The sequence below is a fragment of the Heliangelus exortis genome, chromosome 5, assembly GCF_036169615.1.
Source record: "Heliangelus exortis chromosome 5, bHelExo1.hap1, whole genome shotgun sequence".
In the NCBI taxonomy this organism is placed as follows: domain Eukaryota; kingdom Metazoa; phylum Chordata; class Aves; order Apodiformes; family Trochilidae; genus Heliangelus; species Heliangelus exortis.
Genome location: NC_092426.1, coordinates 26385914 through 26411045, shown reverse-complemented (window position 1 = coordinate 26411045; position 25132 = coordinate 26385914). Strand labels below are relative to the sequence as shown.

The window sequence follows — 25132 nt, the reverse complement described above, 5'->3', positions numbered from 1 at the left end:
TTATAGTTAAAAAAAAAAACCAAAACAAAAAAACTAAATTAAGAGAAATATATTGCCCTTCGCTTATATTTCCTTCCTCTTTATTTTCCTCTTTACTTGTACCCCATTTCCTTACTGTCTCTTCCTCCCTGTTTCTGCTTCATTTTGGGGGCTCTTGGTGTCCTTTAACCCCTGTGTTTCTCCTTTCTGCTGCTCGTACTCCTCAAACCACAAATTTGGTATTGTTTCCTTGAGAACCTTTTCCCAGTCAACATCAAAATTTCACATGGAATTGAGCTAGGAACATGTGAATACAGATTGACATTGCAGAGGTTCTGACAAAAGCCAATACTGATTAGACCAGTAGAAAACATTTACTGCTTTAACCAATATTTCCACGTCTACATATCCCTGTGATGACAGAACTTACTCATGTAAAAGTGGTGTGATTTTTGTCAATATTACTTTCATCCTTTATATTGCTTTCATGCTTTAGCTGGCTGGCACAACAGGGGTTTTCTTCAGGTGGTATAAGCTGTCTCCACGAGAGGGCTGAGTGGCTCAGGCTGCGCTCCAGCAAGCGCCTTCTCTCCAGGCTGCTGCGTGCTCCTTGCCGCTGCCGTCCAGCACTGCAGCCTGACACAGACCTTGAACAATTTGAAATATTGCCTCAAAAATAACTGAGTCAAATTAGTATGCGTGATAACCTAGAAGGCAGATAAAATTGTTTTCTGTCGTCGAGAATGTGAAGTCATATGTAAATTTTTTTCCATACAAAGAAGGATATGCTAATTTACTTAATTCCCGGGAGTGCTTTGAATCTCACACCTCTTTTGAGATACAGGACTGGCCTCCCATATTTTCTCAGCATGAACTCTGTCCTTACTTGAATGAAGGCAGGATGCCTAAAACTTCATCTGGATTTGTGCCTGTCAACGTTACATCTCAGGCAGAAAGCAAGGCCACGTCAGTATGAGAAGGGATCAGCAGCCATTTTGTATGCCTGCCATAGCTGCCATCAGAGCAGATGGCATCTCTGGTGGTTTACAACCAATCCATATTGCTGTTACACTCATAGAGATGATTCTGTATGGATGATGGATGAATCAGACCTTCTTCCATTTCCCTTTCATCTTTCCACCAGTTCTTTCTATTCCTGAATACTTGCCCAGTCACGATGAGCTGGCCTTCCTGAGCTGCTTTGTGACATTCATATGCATAGCTATCTTGGCCTAAGGGCTATATGGCTCTCCTCTCTCCAGCACTGTCCTTCCAGCCCACAGATTTTGCTTTTGTGGTTCTAGATATTCACTAATCCTTCAAAAGGTTGAGGGAAATGTTACCAATGGTGTTGCAAGCCTGTCTTGTATCAAAGGACACACCTCTCAGGATCAGGAAACATTTGACTTATTTTCCTGTATTTATTTTTGCCCCCCAGTCTGATACTAATATCCCTTCTTGATCTTGTAAGTTTCAAATAGCAATGGAGGCTTTTTGATAGTTCTTTTAAATAGAAAGTAGATCTTCATCTACTTCATCTACTAAAAGGTAAGACAAGGCATAGGGTAAAGAAAGTTTATGGCATCTTGGAAAGGTTTAAGTAATGTTATACTTAAGAGTATGTAGTAGAAGGCAATGATGTGTCTTTACACAAATGTCCACTAAAAAAAGTATTTCACTTTTATCTTTTCTCTGTTTGGAGGGAATATTTAAGCCACACATTCTCCTAGCCTGGACTCATTGAGTAAATACAGCTCTTCTTTAGCAGAAAGGTCTTAAGTTCTATTTCAGAAGTGTTTGTGAATGAGTGTATCCTGAACTGCATATGAAGTATTGCCATCCTACTGATGTGTTGGTCAGTTGTATGTTTCTGTGAGGTCACTGTCTGGCACAGAATTGTGACAATATCACATAAATATTTTCAGCTGTGGCATCTTTGTTCCTTGGGACTCCTTGACATCTGTGCTGCTAATGGTTCTGTTGTTGTCTCTGGGTCTAACTCAAAATAGGTTGACTGTCGGCAGTCGGTTGCAGCATCATCCTCTTGAGTACCTGGGTTTCTTTGACTTACCTATGAAGAAAGTGCACTTTTATCCTTTTGAAAGTAAAGTTCATGTGTAGGAATGAGTTCCTCCTGAGACTAATATGCAAGTCCTTTTGTGGCTAGACAAAGGGCTTTCTTAATGCATTCAGTGATGGAAGAGCCCATCCTTGTACACAGACCTCTCTGTGAGCTCAGTCTTTTTGTAAACTGGGAACAAACTTTACAATACTGGCTTCTTGCAACAAAAGTGGACATTCATTTTTAAGCACACAGTCTCATAACCAATTCTTTTAAGAAGTGAACTCTCTTTGTGTAATAAAAGGAAAGGTGGAGATAAAAAAAAAAGGTCTGGGGTAGTGATTTAACAAGCACTGCTGTATGGTGCTTCCTTACTGAGGTTTGTGAAATACAGTATACTTTCCAACATCAACTACCATAGGAAGTGATTTTAGTATATTTGCATGTAATATTTTGGCACGTGTCTTTTATTCTGATTTTAATTTTAGTTCAAGTCTTTATAGGGATTTTACAAAAACAATGACCAAAAGTGCCCTAAGTATAAGACAGCATAACACGATAAATAAAAATGTTAAACTAAACTGCGCAGTGTAAACACTGCACAGGTTAAAATTACAAGAAGTATTGAAATTATTTTGCTACCTGCGCCATTTAGGCGCAGTAAATCTGGAATTTTTTTCTATAAAAAGTAAAATTTGGACTACAATGAGGGCCATAAGACTTTTCATAACAGTGTTAACTGGATGCAATTGCATCCTCTGTGTTTTATGGCATAATTTTGGCAATGTTACCGCTAGCTTCCTTAAGTGTATATATCTAAGTTCTCCATCTAAAGGAATCTCACATCAAAATATACTAGAAACATTTAAGATACTTCTTTTTGTGTACAAAAAAAAGAAGTTGCTTTTTTTATATAGAAAAAAAATGTTTTCATGTTCTTTTTTTTTGGTAACCATAAATATTCTATCCCTTAGACCTAAGCTCAAAATGACTGAACTGGGCTTTAGTCTGTTTCCATTCCAGATGTGGTCTAATAAAAGCTGGATTTGAAAAGGGATAACTACAGCTGAGATGGAAAGTTCCTCCTTTCCCATTCCATTCAATTAATGAAAGCTGAACTTCAAAGTCTAAATGAGATCATTTGAAGTGCTAAAATTATTGAACACCAGAACTATTTACTTTTCTATGTGACAAAGAAAAAAAAAAAAAAAAAAAAAAAAAAAAGAGAGAGAGAGCTGGTAATGTAAAAGTGAAGTTAAACCACAGAAAAAGTCAGAAAACTTTCGAAGTTCTAGTGCAAGAGGTGGTGTTAGCTTAGTTGAGAGGCATTTGTACATCATTTAAGTGACTCACTTGACAGTCACACAGGGAAAACTTTTCTAGGAGGTCTCAGTTATATGCTGATCAGAAAACTGTCATCCAATGAGAGTATCTCTGAGCAACACCCCTGACAGGCTAAGAGAGGATGCAGGGATATTGTCAGCGACTGGAGCCTTTCTATAATGTCATAAACACTTACGTTGGTAATCTCTAGTTTTGTAATTGCTCTCAGAAGTTTCTAAGCTGGTCAACTGCTTATTATATTGCTGAGAGCCCGTAACATTTGTCATGGTCTCTATGTTGTCCATTTTTTTACCATAAGCATTGGCTGTGCCACTAGCTCTCTGGTCAGTGGGTACAAAAACTTGTTTGACTGCTGACACAAAGTAGGCAGTGTGAAGTTAATGGATATGTATTCCTGGTTGGTCTTTGGCTGGAAATGGAATGAGCTTCTGAAGTTCAGTGGGAAAGCACAGGAGGGGATTGTGGAAGCTGGAGAGACATGGGAAGCAAGGAACTTCTGTGCTGTGCCAAGAGGCAGTAGTGGGATGCAGTGAGTGAGCAGTGAAGTGTGCTGAACAGTTGTCATGAGTAGGATGGAATATACAAACAGGATCCAGCAAAACAGGAGGAAAAAAAAGTAATGGAATCAAACATTACCAGCTTGTAATGACAAAGACTGCCTATTTCTGTGTTAATTTTAAGTATTTACATTTTCTGACACAGACGTGGGGTAGAGCACACACAGGGCTATTAAGTGTAATGAATTGCATGTGAGACTTGCTCATCTGACCACCTCCATAGGCCTGGCTGCCGTGCTCCAGGGTTTCTTGTCCTGGCAGCACACCACCACAGCTGCTCTCCCACTCTGTTATCCCACATGCCAGGCACAACCAGGCTGCCTGACCCAGGATCCTTCAGCCAGTTGTAGTGAGTGCAGGGAGCCCTGCAGCCCTGTGCATTGGTGCACCTTTATATTCAACAGAAGGAGGGTGGGAGGCGCACTTCCAGGTGCCCAATATCCACACGTGCCTTCGGCCTCTGGGATGATGCATCCCTGCCCTTTTTGAGTGACTCAGCAAGCGAATTCTCATGTCTTAGGATTCAAAAGATTGGAGTGGAGTATTCTGGTCATTAATGAGAAAGTCTCAGGATATTTAGTTAAATCCCATCAAATTTATTTTTAATTCTTTGGTTAATTAATTAATTCTTTAAGTCTACAGAACAATGGAATTAAGTATATTTTCATTCTATAAGACACAAAAGCAGACAGACTGAGTTAGTCTTTTTTTTCTTTGCCCCAGTACATAAAACTGTCAGTCTTTTTTCATTCTTATTCATCCAGAGCAAATAGAATTAGACCTTAAAAAAATAGCTTTATACATGCCAAATTTCCAATGAAGCCCTTTTTGCTCTTGCTTTTTTTCAGGGCTAAGTGATTAGAATTTTCTTCCTCCCCCTAGGAAAATTTGTAAAACTGTCATGAAAGGAAATAGAAAGCTTTTAAAGCTTTTATAGGTGAATGTTTAAGAATTTTCTGTATGGGGTATGGGAAGAACTTTATTATTTGCAAACTTTTCCATAGAAGTTGCTACAAATCATCCAGTAATAATCCAGAAACATTTATTTCTGTGCTGAGCAACATAGAATAAGAATAGCTTTATGCTGCATGATATAAGGGCTTAAGTTTTTTAGTAACATGTAGGTTGCAAGCACAATACAAAACTATTACATTTGCAAAACTGAACTAGCTGGTCAAAAGGCAGAGATTGTATTATACCAGTGCTCCTTTTTTTCTTTTTTTTTTTTTTTTTTTTCTGTTTCACTCTCCTCTCTCTGAGAAGAAAACAGGAAAAGAGAAAAAGCAGAAAGGCAAAGAGGTACCTAGGAAGGGGTGTAAAGTGGTTTCATGGGTATTTCATAAAATGAAAAAAAAAACCACCTGGAAAGTTCACTGTATTGGTTAAAACTTTTCATCCTGTAAGTTTATTTCACTGAGTACTCCCAGATTTGGATTTAGGATTGCATATTAAGCCTCATCCTGTGTTTTTGTATAACTTATTTTGTAATCTGTTTTTCCAAAACATAGTTTCATGCTCAGTCAGAGCTTGACAATACATTTCCTGTGTGGCAAGAACAATTATTTTTTAGAACTTTTGACTGAAGCTTTCATTTAAAATGCATATTCTGGGAAATATTGTAGATGCTGAGAAATGCAACTCTCATAATGCTGTTTGTGTCCCTGGTTACGTGTTCATCATGAGTGGCATTCCCTTCCAACTAACCAGGCCATCTTGACTATGGAAAAATGGGAGCGTTGGTCAGTTTGTGGGGGGGCCCTTCAGTGGGAGGTGAGTTGTGTTTCACACTTCCTCTGTTGTGTGACTTGAGGGGATGAAGAATGGGGTTTTATATTCCTACCAGAGCTACATGGACCAGTGAGCCTGCAGATGCCCCTCCCTCAGCTGGAGTTAGCGGGCAGCCTGCTGCTGCCCTGCTATTAAAAAAAAAAAAAAAAAAAAAAAAAAGGGCAAATTTTTTTTTATTATTATTGTTGAGTCGTGAGGAATGAGGCAGGAACGCTATTGTTACAATTTAATCTTGCAGGCCATTGAGATGAAAATAGTTTTCCACCTTGTGTGACTCCTCACGGCTGAAAACACACGTTCTGTATGTAACGCTGCAGCGATGCCAGCCCGCACAGGGATCTCCCGGTGCGCCTTTCCCGGCGCTGTCCCGGCGCTCACCGTGTGCCCGGACCGGGCCGGTGGGGCCTGGCAGGCACCGAGTGCCCGGACCGGGATGGCGCGGGGGGGGATGCGCCGCCGGGGCAGTGCTGGGCGCAGCGCAGCGCCGGTAGGTGGCGCTGTGGGCTCAGGCACCGCGCGCTAATGCGCGGGCAGCGCTCCCTCAGCCGGCGGCTCCGCGCTGCCCGGCCCTGCCGCCTGACCCTTCCCTTTCCTCTTCCCTTTCCCTTTTCTGTTCTCTTTTCCCTTTCCCTTCCCTTTACTGCCCTCTGTTTTCCTCGCCTTCTCTTGTCTTTTCCTGCCTTGCCTTCCCTTTTTCCCCACGGCATTTTCGGTTTCTACAGATGCGCTTCTTTGAATGGTTCCAATAAAATTTTATTGCCATCGTTTGCGGAGTAGCAGGGTTGGTGTGATCAGCGCTGCCGGGCAGAAGCCAACCCGCCAGGGCTGGCCATGGCCTCTGCCCCCGCTGCTGTAGAGCTCCCCTCGGGAACCGTGTCCCCAGCCGGCATCCCGACGTGCCGGGTGGCACCGGTGCTCCCGGCCTGACCTCGGTTCTTGCGCACAACCCGGCTCATCCTGGTTTTGTTGAAGTCCGGATCTACATGGGTTTTTTTCCCAGGGCCACAAACTGGTTTCCTGGTGTTCCCTGTGCCACACCCGGGCCTGCTGGAGCTGGCAATCCACCTCACTGCACAGCGAGGGGAGAAGCTCCAGGCTGCTGCTTTGGAGTTTCTCAGTAGCTGCATGAAGTGGCAGACATTATAAAAAAGGCCACCTTTTGTGAGGGCAAAACTCCGTGTCTGGCAGTCACTTTTTTTGTACTGGTGCAAGCCTGTAATGTTTCCGAGCACCCTTTTGCAAGCATGCAGCATCGTGTACTTTGGGCAGATGTTATACGTGTCTGTCTTCATAAAATACACGATGCATATACAAGAGAGAGCATTTCTTCATCTTTTTCTGCTTACCATATCACCTTGTCTCTCAAGGACAGCACATTGCTAAAACAGGCAGAGATTTATTGGAGGGACTAGAAGGACTTTACTCCTGCTTCTCTCTCCCTCAGCTCACATCTCCCACTACTCTGTCAGTCTGGCAGCTCTTATGCTCCACTGCGAGTTGGAAGAAAGCAAGTAACTGAGCCTGGGAACTACTTGCTCCACCTCTGTCCCATGGCTTGGCATAAGAACACAACCCTTGTGGTGTGACCTGCTGAGGGAGAGAAGATGCAGCTACCTTTATTGCTTGCCCCAGAGTTGAGGCTTGTCATCTCAAGTTTCTCCTACTGTTATTCCCCCCTTCCTATCCCATTTCTTGAATGTCTTGGTAAACAGCCTACGGTGAGATCCTCAGACTAACAGTTTTCTTCCTTATAGTACTTTGAGATACTATAGGTTTCATGAACAAGGTTGGCAATAGCCTCTGTCTCATCCTGAAGACCCATAAAGACACATAAAAAATAATATTAAATACAGCAAAGTCTTCTGACTTTGCCATAATGAGTGCTGTCATGCTTGCAGTACGCACTGGCGCATCCCGCTAGAGGACTAGCATCCTGCTAAAGGCCAGTTCAGCTTGAAGCCAGGAGTGGATTATTGGACCATGGCTTCTTGGCTCAGTGTTGGGCCAAAAGGACTCTGCTACCATGAATTTTTTAGGAAGTAAGTCTCTGCTTGGTCTGGGTTATTAGTGTTGCACTTCATTGCGTAACACAGCTGTACACCAACTGCTCTGACTCCTGTTTCTGTCTTGGTTAGAATTCCAATTTCATGTGTCACTTTGGAGAAGGGGATTTGGTCTCCTGAGTCATTCCAGGATCTTTAAAGTTTTATGCTTAGCTTGCTTTTAGCTATCTGAATGGATTAATAATTACCAGAAATAATGCCATAAATAAAATGGTGAGAATGAGAGCCTGTGTGAGTGTGTATACTGGGTTGTTATCCAACTCAGAATTCTCGCTGTGAGAATAACTAACTAAATAAAATTCATAGTTAATAACTAGTAGCAAAACCAGTATTATACCTGACTTAATCTAGTCTTGAGATGGTTATAATAGATTGATATTCCTCTCAGAGTTAATTTTCAGGGTGCTTATAAACATAATGGTCAGTTTATTCCATTTATTCTCTTTCTTTCTGGTGGGTAAGACTTTGATAAAATTATCTGTACTCAGTATGTGCCTATAGTATCATCCAATCATGTAAATTCAGGGGCACTATTTTTAATCAGACAATATAATTGGTACTAATCTTGAAATAAATGGTGCTCCTGAGAAGCAGGAGCTCCTATCTTCTCAGGAGCACCATCTGTGTAGTTCATAGGCAATCAGCAGTATTTATATTAAATGATATATTTTCTGCCTTACCTACTGTTGGATTTCTTGTCTCTGAGTCTCATCCTATGAACCAAAATAGGAATAAGACCCAAGTTTCTTCCCTCAGTCTATTAGTGTATGCCTTGTTAATGTAGCCTTGTTCAGCACTTTTTCCAACCAACAGTGTTCATGCTCCACACAGTCTGCCCAGTGCAAGGTCTTTCGGTGCAGCTGTTTTGATTGTAATCTATTTGCAGCCTTTTATATATACTCCTCATATCTTCTAAAACTTTGCTGTTTTTCCATTTCATCAGTCATATGGATGTCAGATTGTCCTGTCCCGAAATGTCACCTTAAATTAACTCCAGAAACATTTCTGCTCCTTATTTACTAGAAGGCCACTTGCTAATTGTTGTTTGCTTTGTATGATCAGAAAAGGCAAAATTTTACTGTATAATCCTCTCCTGGTTTAAAAAAAAACACAACTGAGCATATATTTTTCAGATTACCATTTTACTAACAAATATGCTTCTCTTGTTCTTTCTTTTTTCTTATCCGGTAAGGGGTTTGTAAGCAAGCTGGATGAATTCATTCACTGGTTAAATGAAGCCATGGAAACAACAGAGAATTGGACTCCTCCTAAAGCAGAGACAGACAGCCTTAAACTGTACCTGGAGACACACTTGGTAGGACAAGATTATACTAAGATTACAATCAGTAATTGAAGTGTTCTGCTGTGCTTTTATTTGATTATTATTTTTTAATTACCTGTGTGCATCTATATTTTAATGTAAGACTTGCAGCATTGCAGTTTCTTGTAATGAAAATACACACAAATTATTTTCTGTATTTGAAATACGCACTGATAGCTTTTTAAGAATTAAATTAAAAGCCAGAATTACATTGCAATTCAGAAATCACCTGCAAAACTGGAAGAAAATGGAAATAGCAAAAGGAAAAAGGGTAATGTTTTTTTTCTGCTGATCATTCTAGGATTTTACTACCCTGTAACATTAAAAAGCTGTTCCTAGTAAGGAACTCTTATTCTCTCATCCACAGTTTTAACATAGTCATTTATACAGTCATTTAAATAAAATATTTGAAATAATTATTTCAATCATTTTACTTGGTATGCATTTCTGTCGTGTAATTAATACAACTGTCACTAACCTTGTTCTTGTGCAAAAAGCTAAAACACTGAGTGGAAGCAGAAAACACTTGGATGAATAATCTGCTGAATATGTTACGGGCTAGAAATATAGATTGAGAAATATTTGATAAACCTCATGAGACTTTCACTGAATTCTTCCAAGAGATGTTTCTGGTTGTGAGGAGGTGAAACAAAAGCCTGAATTAAACCAGGTATTAGAAAGTATTAGGCTCTCAAAAGCTAAATTTTATGCTGTGGGTAGAGAATAGAGATCAATGTATGCTGCTCAATGAGCAGGTAAACTACTCTATCTGGTAAGAAAAGAAAAAGAATCAAATATTAAGCTAATAAATTCCTTCTGTGTCTGCCAAAATATCAGGTTCTTGCCAGTATGAATTGGACCACAACCCAAAGATAGCACTGTTCTGAGCCACCTAGAGCTAAACCAGAACATCAGCCCCCAAAGCTCAGTCTCATTTCCAGATTCTGCAAATCTGATGGTGAAAAATAATTTGACAGTCCCAGGAAGTCACGTGATACATGACAGGAAAAAATGTCATCCTTACCGTAATACTGGAGTGACCATTATTAAATGAATTAAGTATGCATTAACTGCATCTACAATTAGAACCGACTGAAAACTGTCTTTAGAATTGCAGCTTTACAGAAAACCCTTCTGTGTCTTTTGTTCTTAAACATTTCTGTTGTAGTAGTGCCTATGGACAGCAACAATATTAAGTGCCCATTGTGGTATGCTATCAAATGCAGTATGAAAATGCTGCATTTTTGCATTGCATTGCAGATTTTGGATTTTTTTTGGCAATTTGGATTTTTGTCTTGTGCTGTACACAGTCCCACGATTCCCATTATGTTTACAGGTGCTCTGAAGACACAGAATACATTCTGAGGTTAGACCTCTAAGAAGGCATTGGTCATTTCAATTTGTTTTCCTCTTACTCAGCAACATGAAACTTTTGGAGAGATGAGTTTTTATGAGTAGAACTGCAATTTTCAGTCTTGACTGAATGAAAAGAAACAGTTCCACTAACAGGGCAATCACATGGCTGAGCCTCTGTCACAGTTATTTTTTTCCCCCTTCTTACATGGAGAGGAGCACAGTAGCTGTTTTGTAGGCAAATTACTTCTAAATTTGCCTTGTAGTTCTGTGGGAGGGGAGGCCAAAACCATCTATCAGATTGGAATGTGGAGTAGTAGTCCAGAGGCAACTCCTTCATTGCTAGCAGTAGTCAGAATAAATGAGTATTTTTGGCACTTGGACATCTTCATGTTCCCCTGTAGGTTCTTAGGCTCCCAGATTGTATATCTGCATATATTTGGGGTAAGAAAATCTGTGTATGTTTCAGGATGACTATGTTACAAAGTATGGTAGTTTTCTTCTTTGCTTCTGTGAAAAAGTAAAATGCTTAAAGAACAGTTCAGTTTTCATATTATGGTATTATATTTATTTTTATAGCAAATACAGCCAGTGAAAAAATCGTTGCATAACCTGAAAAAAGGTAACTGTACAAAAAATATACACTGTCATGTTTATTTCTGCAGAGCAGAATTGAAATATTATCATACCTAGCATTTTTGTGGTGGAGAAAGATAGTTAAGAAGATAGTTGTTTTATTAATTGGATTGTTAACTTGTCAGTGCATTTATCTGTCAGAAATCCAAATCTGTATTTAAACAGAAATATATGAACTTCACACCAAGCTCAATGTTGAAATTTCTCTTGGCTGAGAATTGTAAGACAATGACAATGATGATCAAGGTCCTTGTGAGGACTGCTCATTTTCGTTTTTTGCCAGTCTGTTATAGAGTCTGTCAGACTCATGAATTTTTGCAGTAAAACGGTCTCATTACTTTACAAGTTTAGTTTCCAGGTGTGTGGGTTCATAATACAGACACCAGTAGCAAACTAAACTGGAAAACTGAGAGAATATGTTGGTTCTTGACTATATATACACTGCATCTGTGCTAACAAAGCTCATAACTATGTTTCCTCAGTGGTGCAGATTTTCTGGTTGTAGGAGGAGTGAAAACTCAGATTAGTGGTTTTATTTTTATTAGTAGAGACAAGGCCTTAGCCTTTGGCAAAAATTACCAATTTCACCACCTGTGATATTGTTTTCTTGGAAATATGTTTGTTGCAATAACAAAATAAGAGCCATAAAGAGAGAATATTTTGCATTCATGAATTAAATCTGCTGTCAAAATCTAAAAAAAGAGAATATGGGAGCAGGGAAGCAGAAAAAAGTTCTTGTTCCCTTTTTCATTATTAGCTGGGAAAACTCTTTCAGAGGAGACAAGGACAAAGTTGTGAATATCCTCCAGATTTTTTCATATGTAAAATTCTAGGCTGTCATTTTGGGGTCCCAGTGTAAATGGATGATCAAGGATTGAATTTTAAAGTTTCTCCTCACTCAGCCTTGCTTTTCTACATCTTTGACATTTCAAGACATGGTGTGGCACAGGTACTAGAGGAGGGTCTGGTTTTTTTTTTAACATAAAACCAAACCAAAGCTAACACAGTAAGAAAACTGCATCAGCTGATTAGAATCTTTGCACAAGATAGTGCGGAGTCAAATCGCTTGAATAGGATGGGATTGGAAACCATTGGAAATGTCCTTGCCTGGCATCTTCAGCTTAAATTGGTAGAACTCCCCCAACTATTGTTCTCGTTAATTCTTATGTGTCTGGCAAGGTTGTCCATTCAGGATGTTAATTAGCACTTAGAAGCATAGCAGTAGTGCCTATTGCTCTTGGCCCAGCAAAAGTTGCCTGCAGGCATCGCTGTAACTGTCTGAAGGCCCCACCTGAACAGCTCCGGAAATAATTAGTGAAGCATTTTGTTGTGAAGATGGAAGGCAGCTTCTTCCCAAGTTGGTCCATTGTTCCCAATTAGCCCATTATCTCATCTGTACAGAGAATAGCTGGGGAGTTCCCGGGCCAGCCAGGGAATTCACAGCTAAGTGCACCATGTGCACACAGGCACAGTCCTGATAATCCAAATAGACCACAATGATAATTATTAACTGTTGGACAAATTAGAATTTCATTCTTAAATTACAACCTAAACTCCAAAGATTTTTCCATGGTGAGTAATTATGCAGTCTGGTAGAGTATGAATTATACCTACAAATTGAAAGGTGGTGTACATTAGGCACGTGTGCCAAAATAGACAATCTTCAGCTAGGAGGGTAGTTTTCTTGCAAATTTTAAAACCTAGCTCCCTGATTTTCCACAAAATGTTGCTATATGCTTAATTTTAGATAAGACCAAAGAACAAATCTATCAATTAAAATGTTCTCAGAGACCCCTGGAAGAGTAACTGAAATTATTGTGGGTCAACAGAACTGAGTAAGATTGGTGAAACTGATTTGGGAGCTGTGTGCTTCCCATTCATACAGGAGGGCTGACATGGAGCTCCCACCACCTGAACTTCTGGCACCTCTGAAGGCAGATAACCAAGCTGGCAGATGTTGCAAACACTAATATTTTTTCATTAAATGAAGTATTTGTCAGCAAAAATTTACTTTGCTGCAGAAGCTTCAGCCAGCCCTACTAGGGAAAAAAGGGAGGCAGGTTTTGAATTTTGTGAATGATTAGGCTCAAATCACTTCCTAATGAAAAGATTGCTCCATTGACCTTCCCAAAAAGGAACTTCTGGAAATGGTTTCTCATTCGCTTGATCTTTTGTAGCTCTTCTGTTATGCTGATTCTTATGCATTGTCACCCTGATCAAAATCAGGTACTAGCAGGCTCTCAGCCTAGACTTGGTGGTATGCAAATCAGTTTTCATCAAAAAAAGTATCCTGAAAGACCGCTGAAAGCATCTGTGTAGATGGTACTGCTGTGCTTCTGAAAACAGATTTTTAAACCAGCTTTTTTTAAAGTTTGTTTTAAAAAAAAATTAGAATTCATCATGTTGCTCTTGATCAGTTTAATTTGCCAAAATCGTCATTTTACTGCTCTCTATCCCTTACCTGAAAAGACAAATTATTGTAGCACAGTGAAGAAGTAAGCTAGCAAAGGAGAAAATGGGAAGAAACAGAGGCAAAGGTTTAGATGAAAGGCACCAGATATATTTGCTGAGATCTGGGACTTTTAATTCTGTAGACTTAACTTTTCCCTGAAAATCTTCACACTAAGGTTATTTATTGTGTTTTTAAAGCAAAAATATGTATTGTCTAGTTGAAAGTAGAATAGCAAATACTGTTCTATAGAAAGTACGGGTGGCTAGGATTGTATGGAGTCATTGCAGTACAAAGTGTTTGGATATCCTAAATGATAATTTCTGTCAATCAGAACTTCTTTGCTTTCTTTTCTAGTAAACTGTGGGATCTCAGTCATTTTTACTTCAATTTAGTTGCAAGCTTTGTGCCACATTAGGGTTCTTTTCAGCCTAGATTTATTGCATTACATTAACCTCCTTAGTCACCATGTTTACTTTACATGCTACAGTCTGAAAAATATCATGGGAAGTATTGTTAGTATTTAACAACAAATTTTACAAGTAGATTCAGACTAGCATTTGCTTTTCTTCTGTACAGGAAGCTTAGCTGTCATCTCCATTCCCAAACTTAATTCTTCTTAAGGCATGGGAGTTTTGAGAATTGTTTTCTCTAAAGAGAAATTAAATAAGAAGTTTCCTCTGGCCAGTATAAATCTGTCTGGTCATATCATAGCTCAGGACTTTCTTAGCTGTAAAAAACAAATGCTTCCGTACAGAAAGTAGATTGTATTTTCATGTTTAAGAAATTGTATTGGTAAAGTATTGATGCTTCTGTGATATCTCATGGTAACTGATCATCTGTTGGTAAGAAGTCCGCTATGTCTGAAAAAGAATCATTCTCATCTCCATGGAAAATCCAATTTTCTGAAAAATGTCAGTTTAGAGAACTGCTAAATACCTGTTCTCATTGAAAGTAAGGTTAAAGACACATGCCTTGGGCTAATCTATTGGCTCTCTTTGTGGTAGTGGTGGTAACAGTAATTTTACTACAGGTAGTAAAGCCTCTGAAATGGCTGAGCTTTGTGCTCTGCTTTTGCTACATGGGTGTTTCCAATGCTCATGACAGAAATCTTAGATTTTTTTTTTCCCTCAAAATACATAATAGTATCTGCAGGATGATGGTGCTGAACGATCTGAACACTGTGAGTGGACTGATCTCTTGCTTCTCTAAGGACTTTACTTTGAATCTTTTTAGCCTATGTTAGTATGAATTTATTAATTTTATGCTGTTATCTTTAAAGCTATTTTTGGATAGTCATGCATTTTTGCATGTGTGTCTTTTTACATAGGAAGGAGTTTGCAGAACATACTAATCAGAGATAAAGACTAAACTCAGCAGATTTCAAGTAATATGGGCAAATAAAAGGACTGAATAGGAAGTAAGACATGAACCTTAAACAAAGGGAATGCATGCATATTGTCTGTTTTGACTATTATTCAGTTTTTTAAATCTATAAACCAAATAATCTCTATGTAATTCTTTTTGTAACTTTTTTTGGTGCCTAAATTATGAGAAAAAATGTATATAAGAGAAAATCCAGGTATATATCAAGCCAATCATGTTACTTCAAATCAGGACCAATACAGAAATAATTGCGCTCGGTCTGACATAGTTGCCAATAAGGTCATGAAAAGTGAAAGAATTGACACATATTTTTTGTTTGTAAGGAGAAGGAACAGGCCCTGTATTTAGGCTCCCAGCATCACTGAAGTGCATGGGATTTGTTGTGCTGGAGATGGTTATCACTATGTGTGTTTTTAATGAAGGAGGGGACTGACTGATGTCTTCCTATACTGTTGCTATCAGCTGTTACCACACAGGCCCACTCAGGATTTATTTTGTACAAGCCTGTAGCATAAGCAATAATTTCTTAATAATTTTCCCAGAGACCTAATGGCTGAGTACTCTTAATAATATTAAGAGTACTACTTTTTTCTAAGCCTGTCTTCCAGATATGTAGATATGTAACCTTGAGTAGGCACTGTGTGACCTTCTGTAGGTACCTGTGTACAGCCGTGAATTAAAAAAAAGATATTGCCTTTACTTTGCTTTTTGATTGGCTCGGACCTTCACGGGATTCCTTGTCTTCTCTTTGCTATAACTCCAAACTTACAGTTGTGCATAGGAAGAGGATAAGACCCCATAATAAAAATTTTTACTATTGGACCTGACTCTAACATGCTATTTGTTAGGTAGCACCACAGGAAGCTGTCCCAGCTTTTCTCGTTCTGAGAGCTGCAACTACCTCTCAACAGAGGAGGCATTAAACCCAAGGCTAAGCCTCATAGGATGTCATTCTAAAGTAGCTCTGCTGCTTCTACTGAAGGAGAAAAGAAAATTGTAATGTATCTGTCTATAGCTTGTGATGATTTTGAACTCTTCTAATTTAAGTGTATGGAAATACACTGTATGAACAAGTTTGATCTGTGTCTCAAGAACAACTCTATTGGTTTTTGTTGCTGTTGTTTTTTTAAATTCATGTTGTTTGAGGTTTAACAAACTTAGAATTTTATTTTCACTGATATCCAGTGTGCTTTTAAGATAAGTTTTATTCCTTTGGAGGAGGGAGCAATGAGACACAGTGTTCTTTTATATGTGAGAATGTAAAGGGTGGTACATTCCTCTGAGTGTGTAGCAGCCTGGTACATGAAGACAGCAACTTAGGCACATTTTGATGAAATAGCTTTTGGGCTTGGTGAGTCTCCAGGTGGAAGAAGCATACCAAGAAATGTAAAGGATCAGCCAGACAAATGCCATCTTGATAGAAAAAGGAGTTAGGAGACTGTGACTTCTGCATATTATTTCCTGAATATCTAAAAAAGACAAGAAATTAAGGACAATTACATATGGTGGACTGGATGTCCAGTTCACTATGCTTATGGCAACTTAGCAATTGTTTGGTTGTATAGATGTTTTGCCTGTGTGCTTTCTTGCCTGTGTTCCTCCATCCCTTGTTCTCTTGATAATAAAGAAACAGATTCAATTTAGGAAGCCTCACATTAACACTTTTTTTTTTATACAATGTAAAATGTTTAGACAGGCAAAACAAAGAAATTTATGTAGAGGAACACAAGAGAGAAATTAAGAGTTGGCAGCAGAAGAATTTACATGAGTTTGAAATATGAAATAGCTGCAAAAATAGCCTCTATGTCTTCTAAACTAAGTGCAAAATAGGCTTCCTGGGGAGTTGGGCTAACTATCCTTTTTCTCCACATCCAAAATTATGCATTCAAGTCTTGGCTAAATTACCTAAGAGATGACAAACAACAACAAACAATAAACAGAAATTGGGAAACCTAAAGTATTTAATATGAGGAAGATTGTGCTATTTGTTTTTAAGGGGTAACAAAGGGAAAAAATATTGATTGCCTAACACCAGAAAGGCAGAAGCTGTGACAGAGAAGGGGTGAGGTGTTTTTGCAAATTATGAATTACTGTAGGACTACTGGGGTAAAGCCTGACCCTTTTTTAGTTTTACTGGCCCGTCACAAATTCTGTGGCATGTGAAAGACCTGGGCTGCTGCTCTGTCAGCCAATTACATGGCAGTCTTTGCTCCTGCATTTCATCCAGTCTAGATCTAAAAGGTCTTTCACTGTTTCCCTTAGGAGATTATTACACAATCTAAAAGATATGACTTTTGAGGGAAATTTCACTGGTATTTATCTTAAATTTTGTCTTTCTTAATTTAATTTCTTTAGTCACATTTACTATACCCTCTGATACTGCACTATGCTAATTAGTCTTCTTTCTCCTTGGTATTCAGGTTCATGGAATGTAAGTAGATGATAATGGCCCATTCTCTTAATTATCACTTAGTTGTTCTTGTTTATTTCTTAAAGTCTTCACCATTTCCACCTTGAAATGTATTTTGTTTCTTCTTCACTAAACTTTATTTAGTTTGTTTAAAAGTTTGTCTTTTAATAAATGTGCTTGGTCTTGCCATGCAAAAAGTACATTCAGATTAAGTCGAAGGTGGAGAATGCAAATCTCCAGAAGATAAAATCATTCCTGGGGTTGCGTCATCATTACTAAATGCTGTGAACTCAGAATCTTCAGTTACTATTCCATTTAAATGAGTGATAAACTTACACAAAGGTACTACCTGAGCAGTCAAACCATCTTGCATCTGATCTACATCTGCAGTGCCACAATGCCAGCATTGTGAGATGATGATTATGGGATTTCAGTAGTGAAGTTCCAAGATCAGTTTTATATCAATTTTAAAGGTATTTTAGATTATAATCTGATACTGTGAATCAACATAGATAGTGGTATTGTTATTTCACCCGTTTTTATCTGCCTACAGATGCCAGTGAAAGGATTTACCTCAGAGTAACCCAAGAAGTTATTGTATTTTATAGTTTTCCCACTGTTGCATGGGGTATAAGACCACATCTTCCTTCCACTTGCTATTAAATCTTAAAAAAACTCTCAATATCAACACCTGGTTACAGAAGGAAATAAGGTGCGGTTCATGTAAGGAAAATGATGGGCATACTGTATTAGGCATTAGAGATTTTCTTAGCAGCTGGTGGTAATAGAATGATTTAGTTTGGAAAAGACCTTGAAGATTTTTAAGTTCATCAAGTCCAAATGTTACCATAACACTGCCAAGTCCGCAGCTAAACCATGTCCCTAAGCACCTCATCTGTGCTTCTTTCAGGTATCTCCAGTGATGGTCACTCAACCATTTCCCTGGACAACCTGTTCTAGTGCCCGACAGTCCTTTTAGTGAAGAGTTTTTCCTACTATCCAATCTAAGCCTCTCCTGGCACAACTTGATGCTATTTCCTCTTGTCCTTGGGAGAAGAGACAATCACCCACCTTGCTACAGCCTCTTTCCTGGTAGCTGGAGAGTGATGACGACTCCCCTCAGCCTCCTTTTATTCAGGCTTAAGATCCCCGGTTCCATCAGCACCTAAACGTCCTTCTTGTAGTGAGGGGCCCAAAACTGAACATGGTATTTGAAGCTCAGCCTCACCAGTGCCAAGTACAGGGGCACTATTACTTCCCCAGTCCTACTGGCCACGCTATTGCTGATACAAGCCTGGATGCTGTTAGCCTTCTTGGCCACCTGGGCACATTGCTGGCTCATATTCAGCTGGCTGTTGACCAGCACCTCCAGGTCCTTTCCCACTGGGCAGCTTTCCAGCCATTCTTTCCCAGGCCTGTAGCACTGCCTGGACTTGTGACCCAAGTGCAGGATCTGACACTGAGCCTGGGCCCATCAATCCCTCTGGACCCTCCGGAGACTCTTCCTATCCTCTAGTCTGCTGAGTTGCCTGCCCTCTCTTCCAAAGGTCATAAACTCTCCCTTTTTCCCAGAGTTCCAGCAAAACCTCTGTGTCCAGCCAGGCAGGTCTTCCCCACTAGCTCATCTTTCAGCACATGGGGACAGCCTTCTATTGCACTTTACAGAGTTCCTTCATGAACTCCTTTACAGAATTCCTTCATAAGCCCCCCATGAGAAGTGCTAGCAATTGTGAAACTTCTAGCTACCAACAGAATATTTTGTCTGTCTCTTCCTCATGGTTGGGTGATTTATAACAGACTGGCAGAAGACACCTGTCTTGTTGGCCTGATTTTTATCCATACACACTCAACCTGTCATCACCATCATTAAACTCTTGACATTCAAAGCACTCCACTAAGTGGAGGATTTGCTCTACTTGGGTGCATCTCCCACAGGTGTGCTCACTGCTGCTGTCCCACACTGGCATGAGAGCAGGGCACAGCCTGCAGCCTGAATCCTGGCTGGCACTGTGTTCCCTTTTGGAGTCTTTATTGCTGTGTGTCTGCATAGTTGCCCCTTGACCATCATTGCTACAAGGAGAGTACGTTCTTAGTCCTTGGGAGAGAGGAAAAAGACCCTTAGTGGGTGCTGCAGAGGACTCATCATGTTCTCTAAAAAGCAAAGGTAGAATCTTTGCTATTGTGGTAAAAATAATCCATAGCTATGGAGCTACAGAAAGCATTTCCACAGGGCTTGTGTTCTGTTTAACAGGTGGAGTGTGAAGAAAATAAAAATTTCTCTATAGTCGCACCTAAGTTGTATTGAAAATATGTAGAAAGGAGAAGCTGACCTGAACCATTTCACAGGAAAAATGTAATTCCCAGAAAAATATACTCTAGTGACTTCTAATACTAAGTAGGCTCTATGTCCCTGATGAAAAATGTTTTCCTCAGTAAGGTATTTCCCAGTTGTTAAAAGATCAAATAGTTTGCTGATTTTTAAAGATGTTATATGTGAAATGCACTATTTCATTGAAGACAGGGTATTTTCTCCATGGAATTGTATACGAATATCCATTTTATATAACCACTGACTGATTAATTATATATTTAGAATTATTTCATTTCCATGTTAATATAAGGGCAGCTTAGATGGTAATTATTTTTTTATTTACCAAATGCCATTGGTACATAGTGTTCAGGAGTAAGAAAACAAAGAGGGAAAAAAATAGAAAAAATTGACGTCTACCTTTTCATAACCAAAAGTTGAAATCAGTACTTGATATTTTGGTATTTTATCAGAGCAAGCCATTCAGAAGTAGCTGTGCAAGTACCAATGGAGTTGCAAAAGTAACTCTTTATTGAGAATATAAGAATAATTTTTCCGGAGCTGTTTTTAAGTCATATTCTGTTCAAGACAAATTAAATATGGTAATTGAAAAAAATTAAAATAAAATATTCAACATGATTATTTTTCTGGCATATAGCATATATTTAATAAATAAGTGACATATTTGTTGCTCCATTTTCTTAGAACTTTGCTGTGTGTTGAAACTGTCTCCTTATCCCAAACATAACATTAATGGTAATATTTGTGGGAGCTCAGTTATCATTCCAGGTTTGTCTCAGTTAGAGAATCCCACTTATTTTTGCCAGAAACTGTTCCTTTCACTCTAAATATTATAATTGAATTATAACTGTCACAGTGTTATAACTAAAACTGCTGCATTCTTAGCCAAAATATACATTCAACTGTACCTAAATATGGAAATCTATATTTTAGTAATATCGTGGTTTTCTCAAAATGCAAATTACTCTTAGGAAATTTTAAATTGTTTTCTCTTACTAAGTCTAAAATCACAGGTCACACATAATTTTAATTGTCTGTACCACTGCTCTAAAAATGAATGCTCTAGAAGCAGTGATATTTTTCTCAAAGGTATCTAAACAGATCAAAAAGGCAAATGAGGTCTCAGGGATAACTCAGTAGTACATCACACATGCTAACAGTACGATTGACTGAGAAAATAAAAATACTCCTTTTAGTACAGTATCTTAATCTGGCAAGAGGTGTAAACTGTTGGGTCATTTAGACTAATCTATATTTATGTGTACAGTTTAGGCTCACATGATACCTAGTTACTTATTTGTGTTCCAGGGACATGAAGTACACTGGAAATAATTGGTTTGACACATTGTGACTTAAAAAAACATAAATTCATGCTTATACAAAGTCTGTATGCCTCTGGAAACAAAAATATTTAATAGCTGACTGTCCTTAACTGCAGATATGAATAGGTCAAGACCTGGGAGTGCTTTAGGAAATTACAAAGATTTCTTAAGAGCAGAGGATTGCAAAACAGTGAAAGATGGCATATCAGAGCTCAATCTGTACGTATGGTAGGGTACCTACTCAATAGAAGTTTCCTAAGTTTAAGCACACGTGTAAAAGAAATCCTTGGGGAACTTCAGATAAATATTTTTTCAAATAATGTTTCTTATCACCAGTTGTCCAGACAAATTAACTGAAAGGGAGATATTATTCTGGGAAAGTGCTCTCCTATTTTTAATGCACTGTAGATCTGGAGGTGCTGTTTTTTTCCCTGTGGAGGTATCCACAGTATTGTCCAATTTATCAATCAGTTTCCTGAAAGTCAGGGGACAGCTTCATTTTGTGAAGGCCAGGCTCCTTTGCACAACACAGTTAACAAAAAATAGTGCTCCTGGGGCTTTGTACTTACACTATTGGAGTCTTTATTTCTGTTTATTTTCAGTTCTGTAGCTTTAATAAAATTGCATCGCTCCTGCCTCACTTCTCCTTTCTTGCTAAATAAGAACACTTGATTTTATGTATTTATATATAAATATTTATTTATATATAGGTGCATGGTGACTGGGAAAAGTGCAGAGAAGTTCATAAAGAAATTTTACTTCTTGCAGCTTATAAACTACATTATATTCACTGTAGTGCTGGGGATGACATTAATGTGTTGTTTAAAAATCTGCTGTCAGGCCAATGCATATGCATTTTCCATAATGTATATGTGCTCATGTGTGATATTTAGACCACTCTATAGCTGCAAATGTGTCTGGAAAAATGGCTTTGATTAATTGACTTCCCTCCTCCTTTCCTCTCTTCAGATGCAAAGGCTCCTTTCACTATCAGAGACAATCAGAGGAGGGGAGTGGAGTACCTGGGTGGCATGCTGTTAGAGTTAAGATTTTCCAAATGCCATAAGTAAATAGTAGGAAATAGGAAATACTCAGAATGTGAAAGGACCTCTGTATTTGAAGGCCCTCCGTTGTTCAAAATACTTGGTCTGTTTTTATCCTTAGCTGTGCATATTTACATTTCTCCATTATATAGACATGTAATACTAGTTACATCTTCAACTCTGCCCACCTTTTTCACATGTTATACTTCCAGCTATACAGGTATGAGGAACCTTGAGCACCGATGCACTGATTGAGGGCTGTTCTCTCTCTGAGTGTTCCTTGTTCATTTTTTTCTTTTTCCTTAGGAAACACCCACCTGTAAGAAATTATATATATGGATATAATTCTCAAGCCAAAACTCGTATTTTGCTGCATCAACTTACAATTTCTGTCGTTTCTGTTTGTGTTTATACTTATGTGCACGGGTCTCTCCCTTTGATGCCTCTATGCTAATAAAATCTTATTTCTGCTAAATTTCATGTACGTTCACGATATTTGTGCAGTGCGTAATTTATCCATAAAATCAGAATTTTGCACAAGGAGAATATTGCTAGTCAAAACCTAAAAGTTTGGCCCCATCTTTATTCATCATATTTAGCTGCTTCAGTTTAACATTATTACTGGTTAATAGGTGCACCTGAAAATCAAGCAGTATTGTAGTATCTGGTGCGTTATGTTAAATGAATCTTTGCTAGGACAGCAAGTGTCTTTTTTTTTTCCTAATGAAAAAGAATACCTCATCTTTTCCAATTTTCCTATCAAATGCATCCACATCATCTTGAGACACTGCCACATCCAGCTGCATCTATACTCAACTTCAATTATGTGAAATTACACAACCTACTCTCAGGTCCTTTAGGTTCTCTTTTGCTGTGTGAGGCACACACAGAGTGCATTTCCTGTGAAGTGCATGATTACAAACTATTCAGTACAAGCCTGTTTTAAGTAAACAGTAAATTAAATATTGTCAGTGCTTTTTCAGACATGCTCTTACGAAGGAGGAAAACTTCTAGATTTGGGTTCACTAAACTCTAGATTTAAGAAAAGGCCAGACATAAGCTAGGTGTCTTTTTTGCTTTTTAAATTTTCCTGGCTCATCCAGCTGTTCCACAGCTGGTACAAAACATTATATTCAGATACCCATAAAAGGCAAATTGGCCAGACGAAATGCTGAAGGTAGCAAAATTCCTGTTTATTGCCCTTTATTTGATTGGAGAGTTCTCAAAAACATTCTGTCACTAACTATAAGACACACCACTGTCTGAAAGACTGTAAAGAGCCTGTCTGAGCAACATGCCTCTTTCAACTGTGACAAATACAATAGAGAATATAGTTTTATTACAGTTCAGGCAATCCTGTTTTCTGCTACACTGGTCGTCCTGACTACAGGAGCTAGGAAAGAAGGGAAATTATTGCTTCCCTTAGAAATGCATTTTGAGTATTTTGTGGTGTCTGTGACTCCAGAACTGGCATGGTCACTAGTATTTGGAGGAGTACAGATTAAGTTTTATTAAAACCAGAGGCTACAAATGTGTGCTTGCAAAGTCTTCTTTCATCTCCAGCAGTTAACTCATCCCCAAGTAAAGGCAAACCCCTTCTCTTTCAAGGGGTCAAATATTGTTTTCATTCATTCCGTAGACATTTCAAAGAGAACAAGAGCTGTCTGTGTGTGTGTGTTCAGGGCTGCACATGATTTATGATTAAATACAGCAAGTACCACTTTATTGTATATTATTTCTCTTATTTACATGTAAGTATGAGTGAGAAGCTCTGGCAAATTATTCACAAATTTATGCAAGCTATTAGTGGTGTATGAAATGGTGGAACTTACATAGTAGATATGTTTCCAGTTCCTCTATTACCAAATTTTAATGCAATTTGGGAAAATAAAAAATAAATTTAATGAAGAAACGCTTTAGTCACTTTTAAAGCAGAGATCCTTCAAAAACTGGTAAAATGTTAGTGCAAAAAGGATGAAAACACTTGCTTTGCAAATTAAGAATGCAGAGATCTGAAGCAGTCTGGTTTGTTCTTTGAAAATGGATATGAGAGTTAACTCAGAAACAATATTAATAGATATGTATGAGTGCACATAAGGCCAATATATTCAATGCTGTAAATTTTTATGGTTTCATAAATAGTGCTATCACCAACATTTCAAAGAAATCTGAAAAAAAACAGAGCTCATATGTGGTGGCATAAATTTAGTGTATTTTATAGAACACTCTTACTCCAGATATAGCCTACGGGTTGTGACTTTTCATAAAACCTAATGAATTTCTAGATTTGTCAGCTGTTTCAACACAGATGCACTTTGCTGATCAAATGGAAACATTTTGAGCCCAGATCCAAAATATCAATAGCTTTTAGTATTGCAAATTAGTTTGGCTATTGGGGAAATGGGGATGTAGTCCTTGGTAAAAAGCAGCAAGTAATTTAGTACATGTGTTTTATGACAACTCTGTCTCCAATGTGCAATACTGAGTTTGCTTCTTTTCTTTTTTTTTTTTTTTTTTTGGCAGAGTTTTAAGTTGAATGTAGATAGCCACTGTGCTTTAAAAGAAGCAGTGGTAGAAGAAGGACGGCAACTTCTTGAGCTTATTGTATCTCACAAATCAGGTAAATCCTTCTGAAATATTGCAAGTCTTTATGTCTCCAGACTATTAAAGAATGAAGAAGCATTGCTGTAAATTACTGCATATATTCACTTCCTTATGTATTATTAATATTTACATTATCAGATTGACCTTCAAGATTTATAAATGTTTCATATACTGCATACAATGCAGTGATACTTATAAAATGAAATACTGCCTGCAAATACTCTGTTCATTTTATTTTGGTCTTGCTGCTCAGCTGAGCTTCAATTGAAATCACATCACTGAAAACTTCACACTGACACATTCTTTGATGTAGGTGCTATGGAAATAACGTTAAGATAATGAATTAGGATTTCAAATATATATATATATTTACATACTCTGCATGGGTAATTGCATTGGTAAAGCTTTATTTTGCCACTTAAACTAATTCTTCCATCAATTTTAATATATTTATGAGGAATAGATTAAAATTAAAAATACCTTTTT

The 25132-nt window shown here is 38.3% G+C and overlaps 1 protein-coding gene across 3 annotated transcripts in view; it reads left to right on the top strand.

Annotated features, from left to right (window-relative positions):
• AKAP6 (A-kinase anchoring protein 6) overlaps positions 1–25132 on the top strand; it is a 274685-nt gene that overhangs the window by 107906 nt on the left and 141647 nt on the right. For all 3 annotated transcript variants that reach the window (XM_071746158.1, XM_071746157.1, XM_071746156.1), the window contains exons 5-6: positions 8986–9108; positions 24566–24662. In XM_071746158.1, the coding sequence (XP_071602259.1) occupies positions 8986–9108; positions 24566–24662 (220 nt within the window). The remainder of the gene's footprint in view (positions 1–8985; positions 9109–24565; positions 24663–25132) is intronic.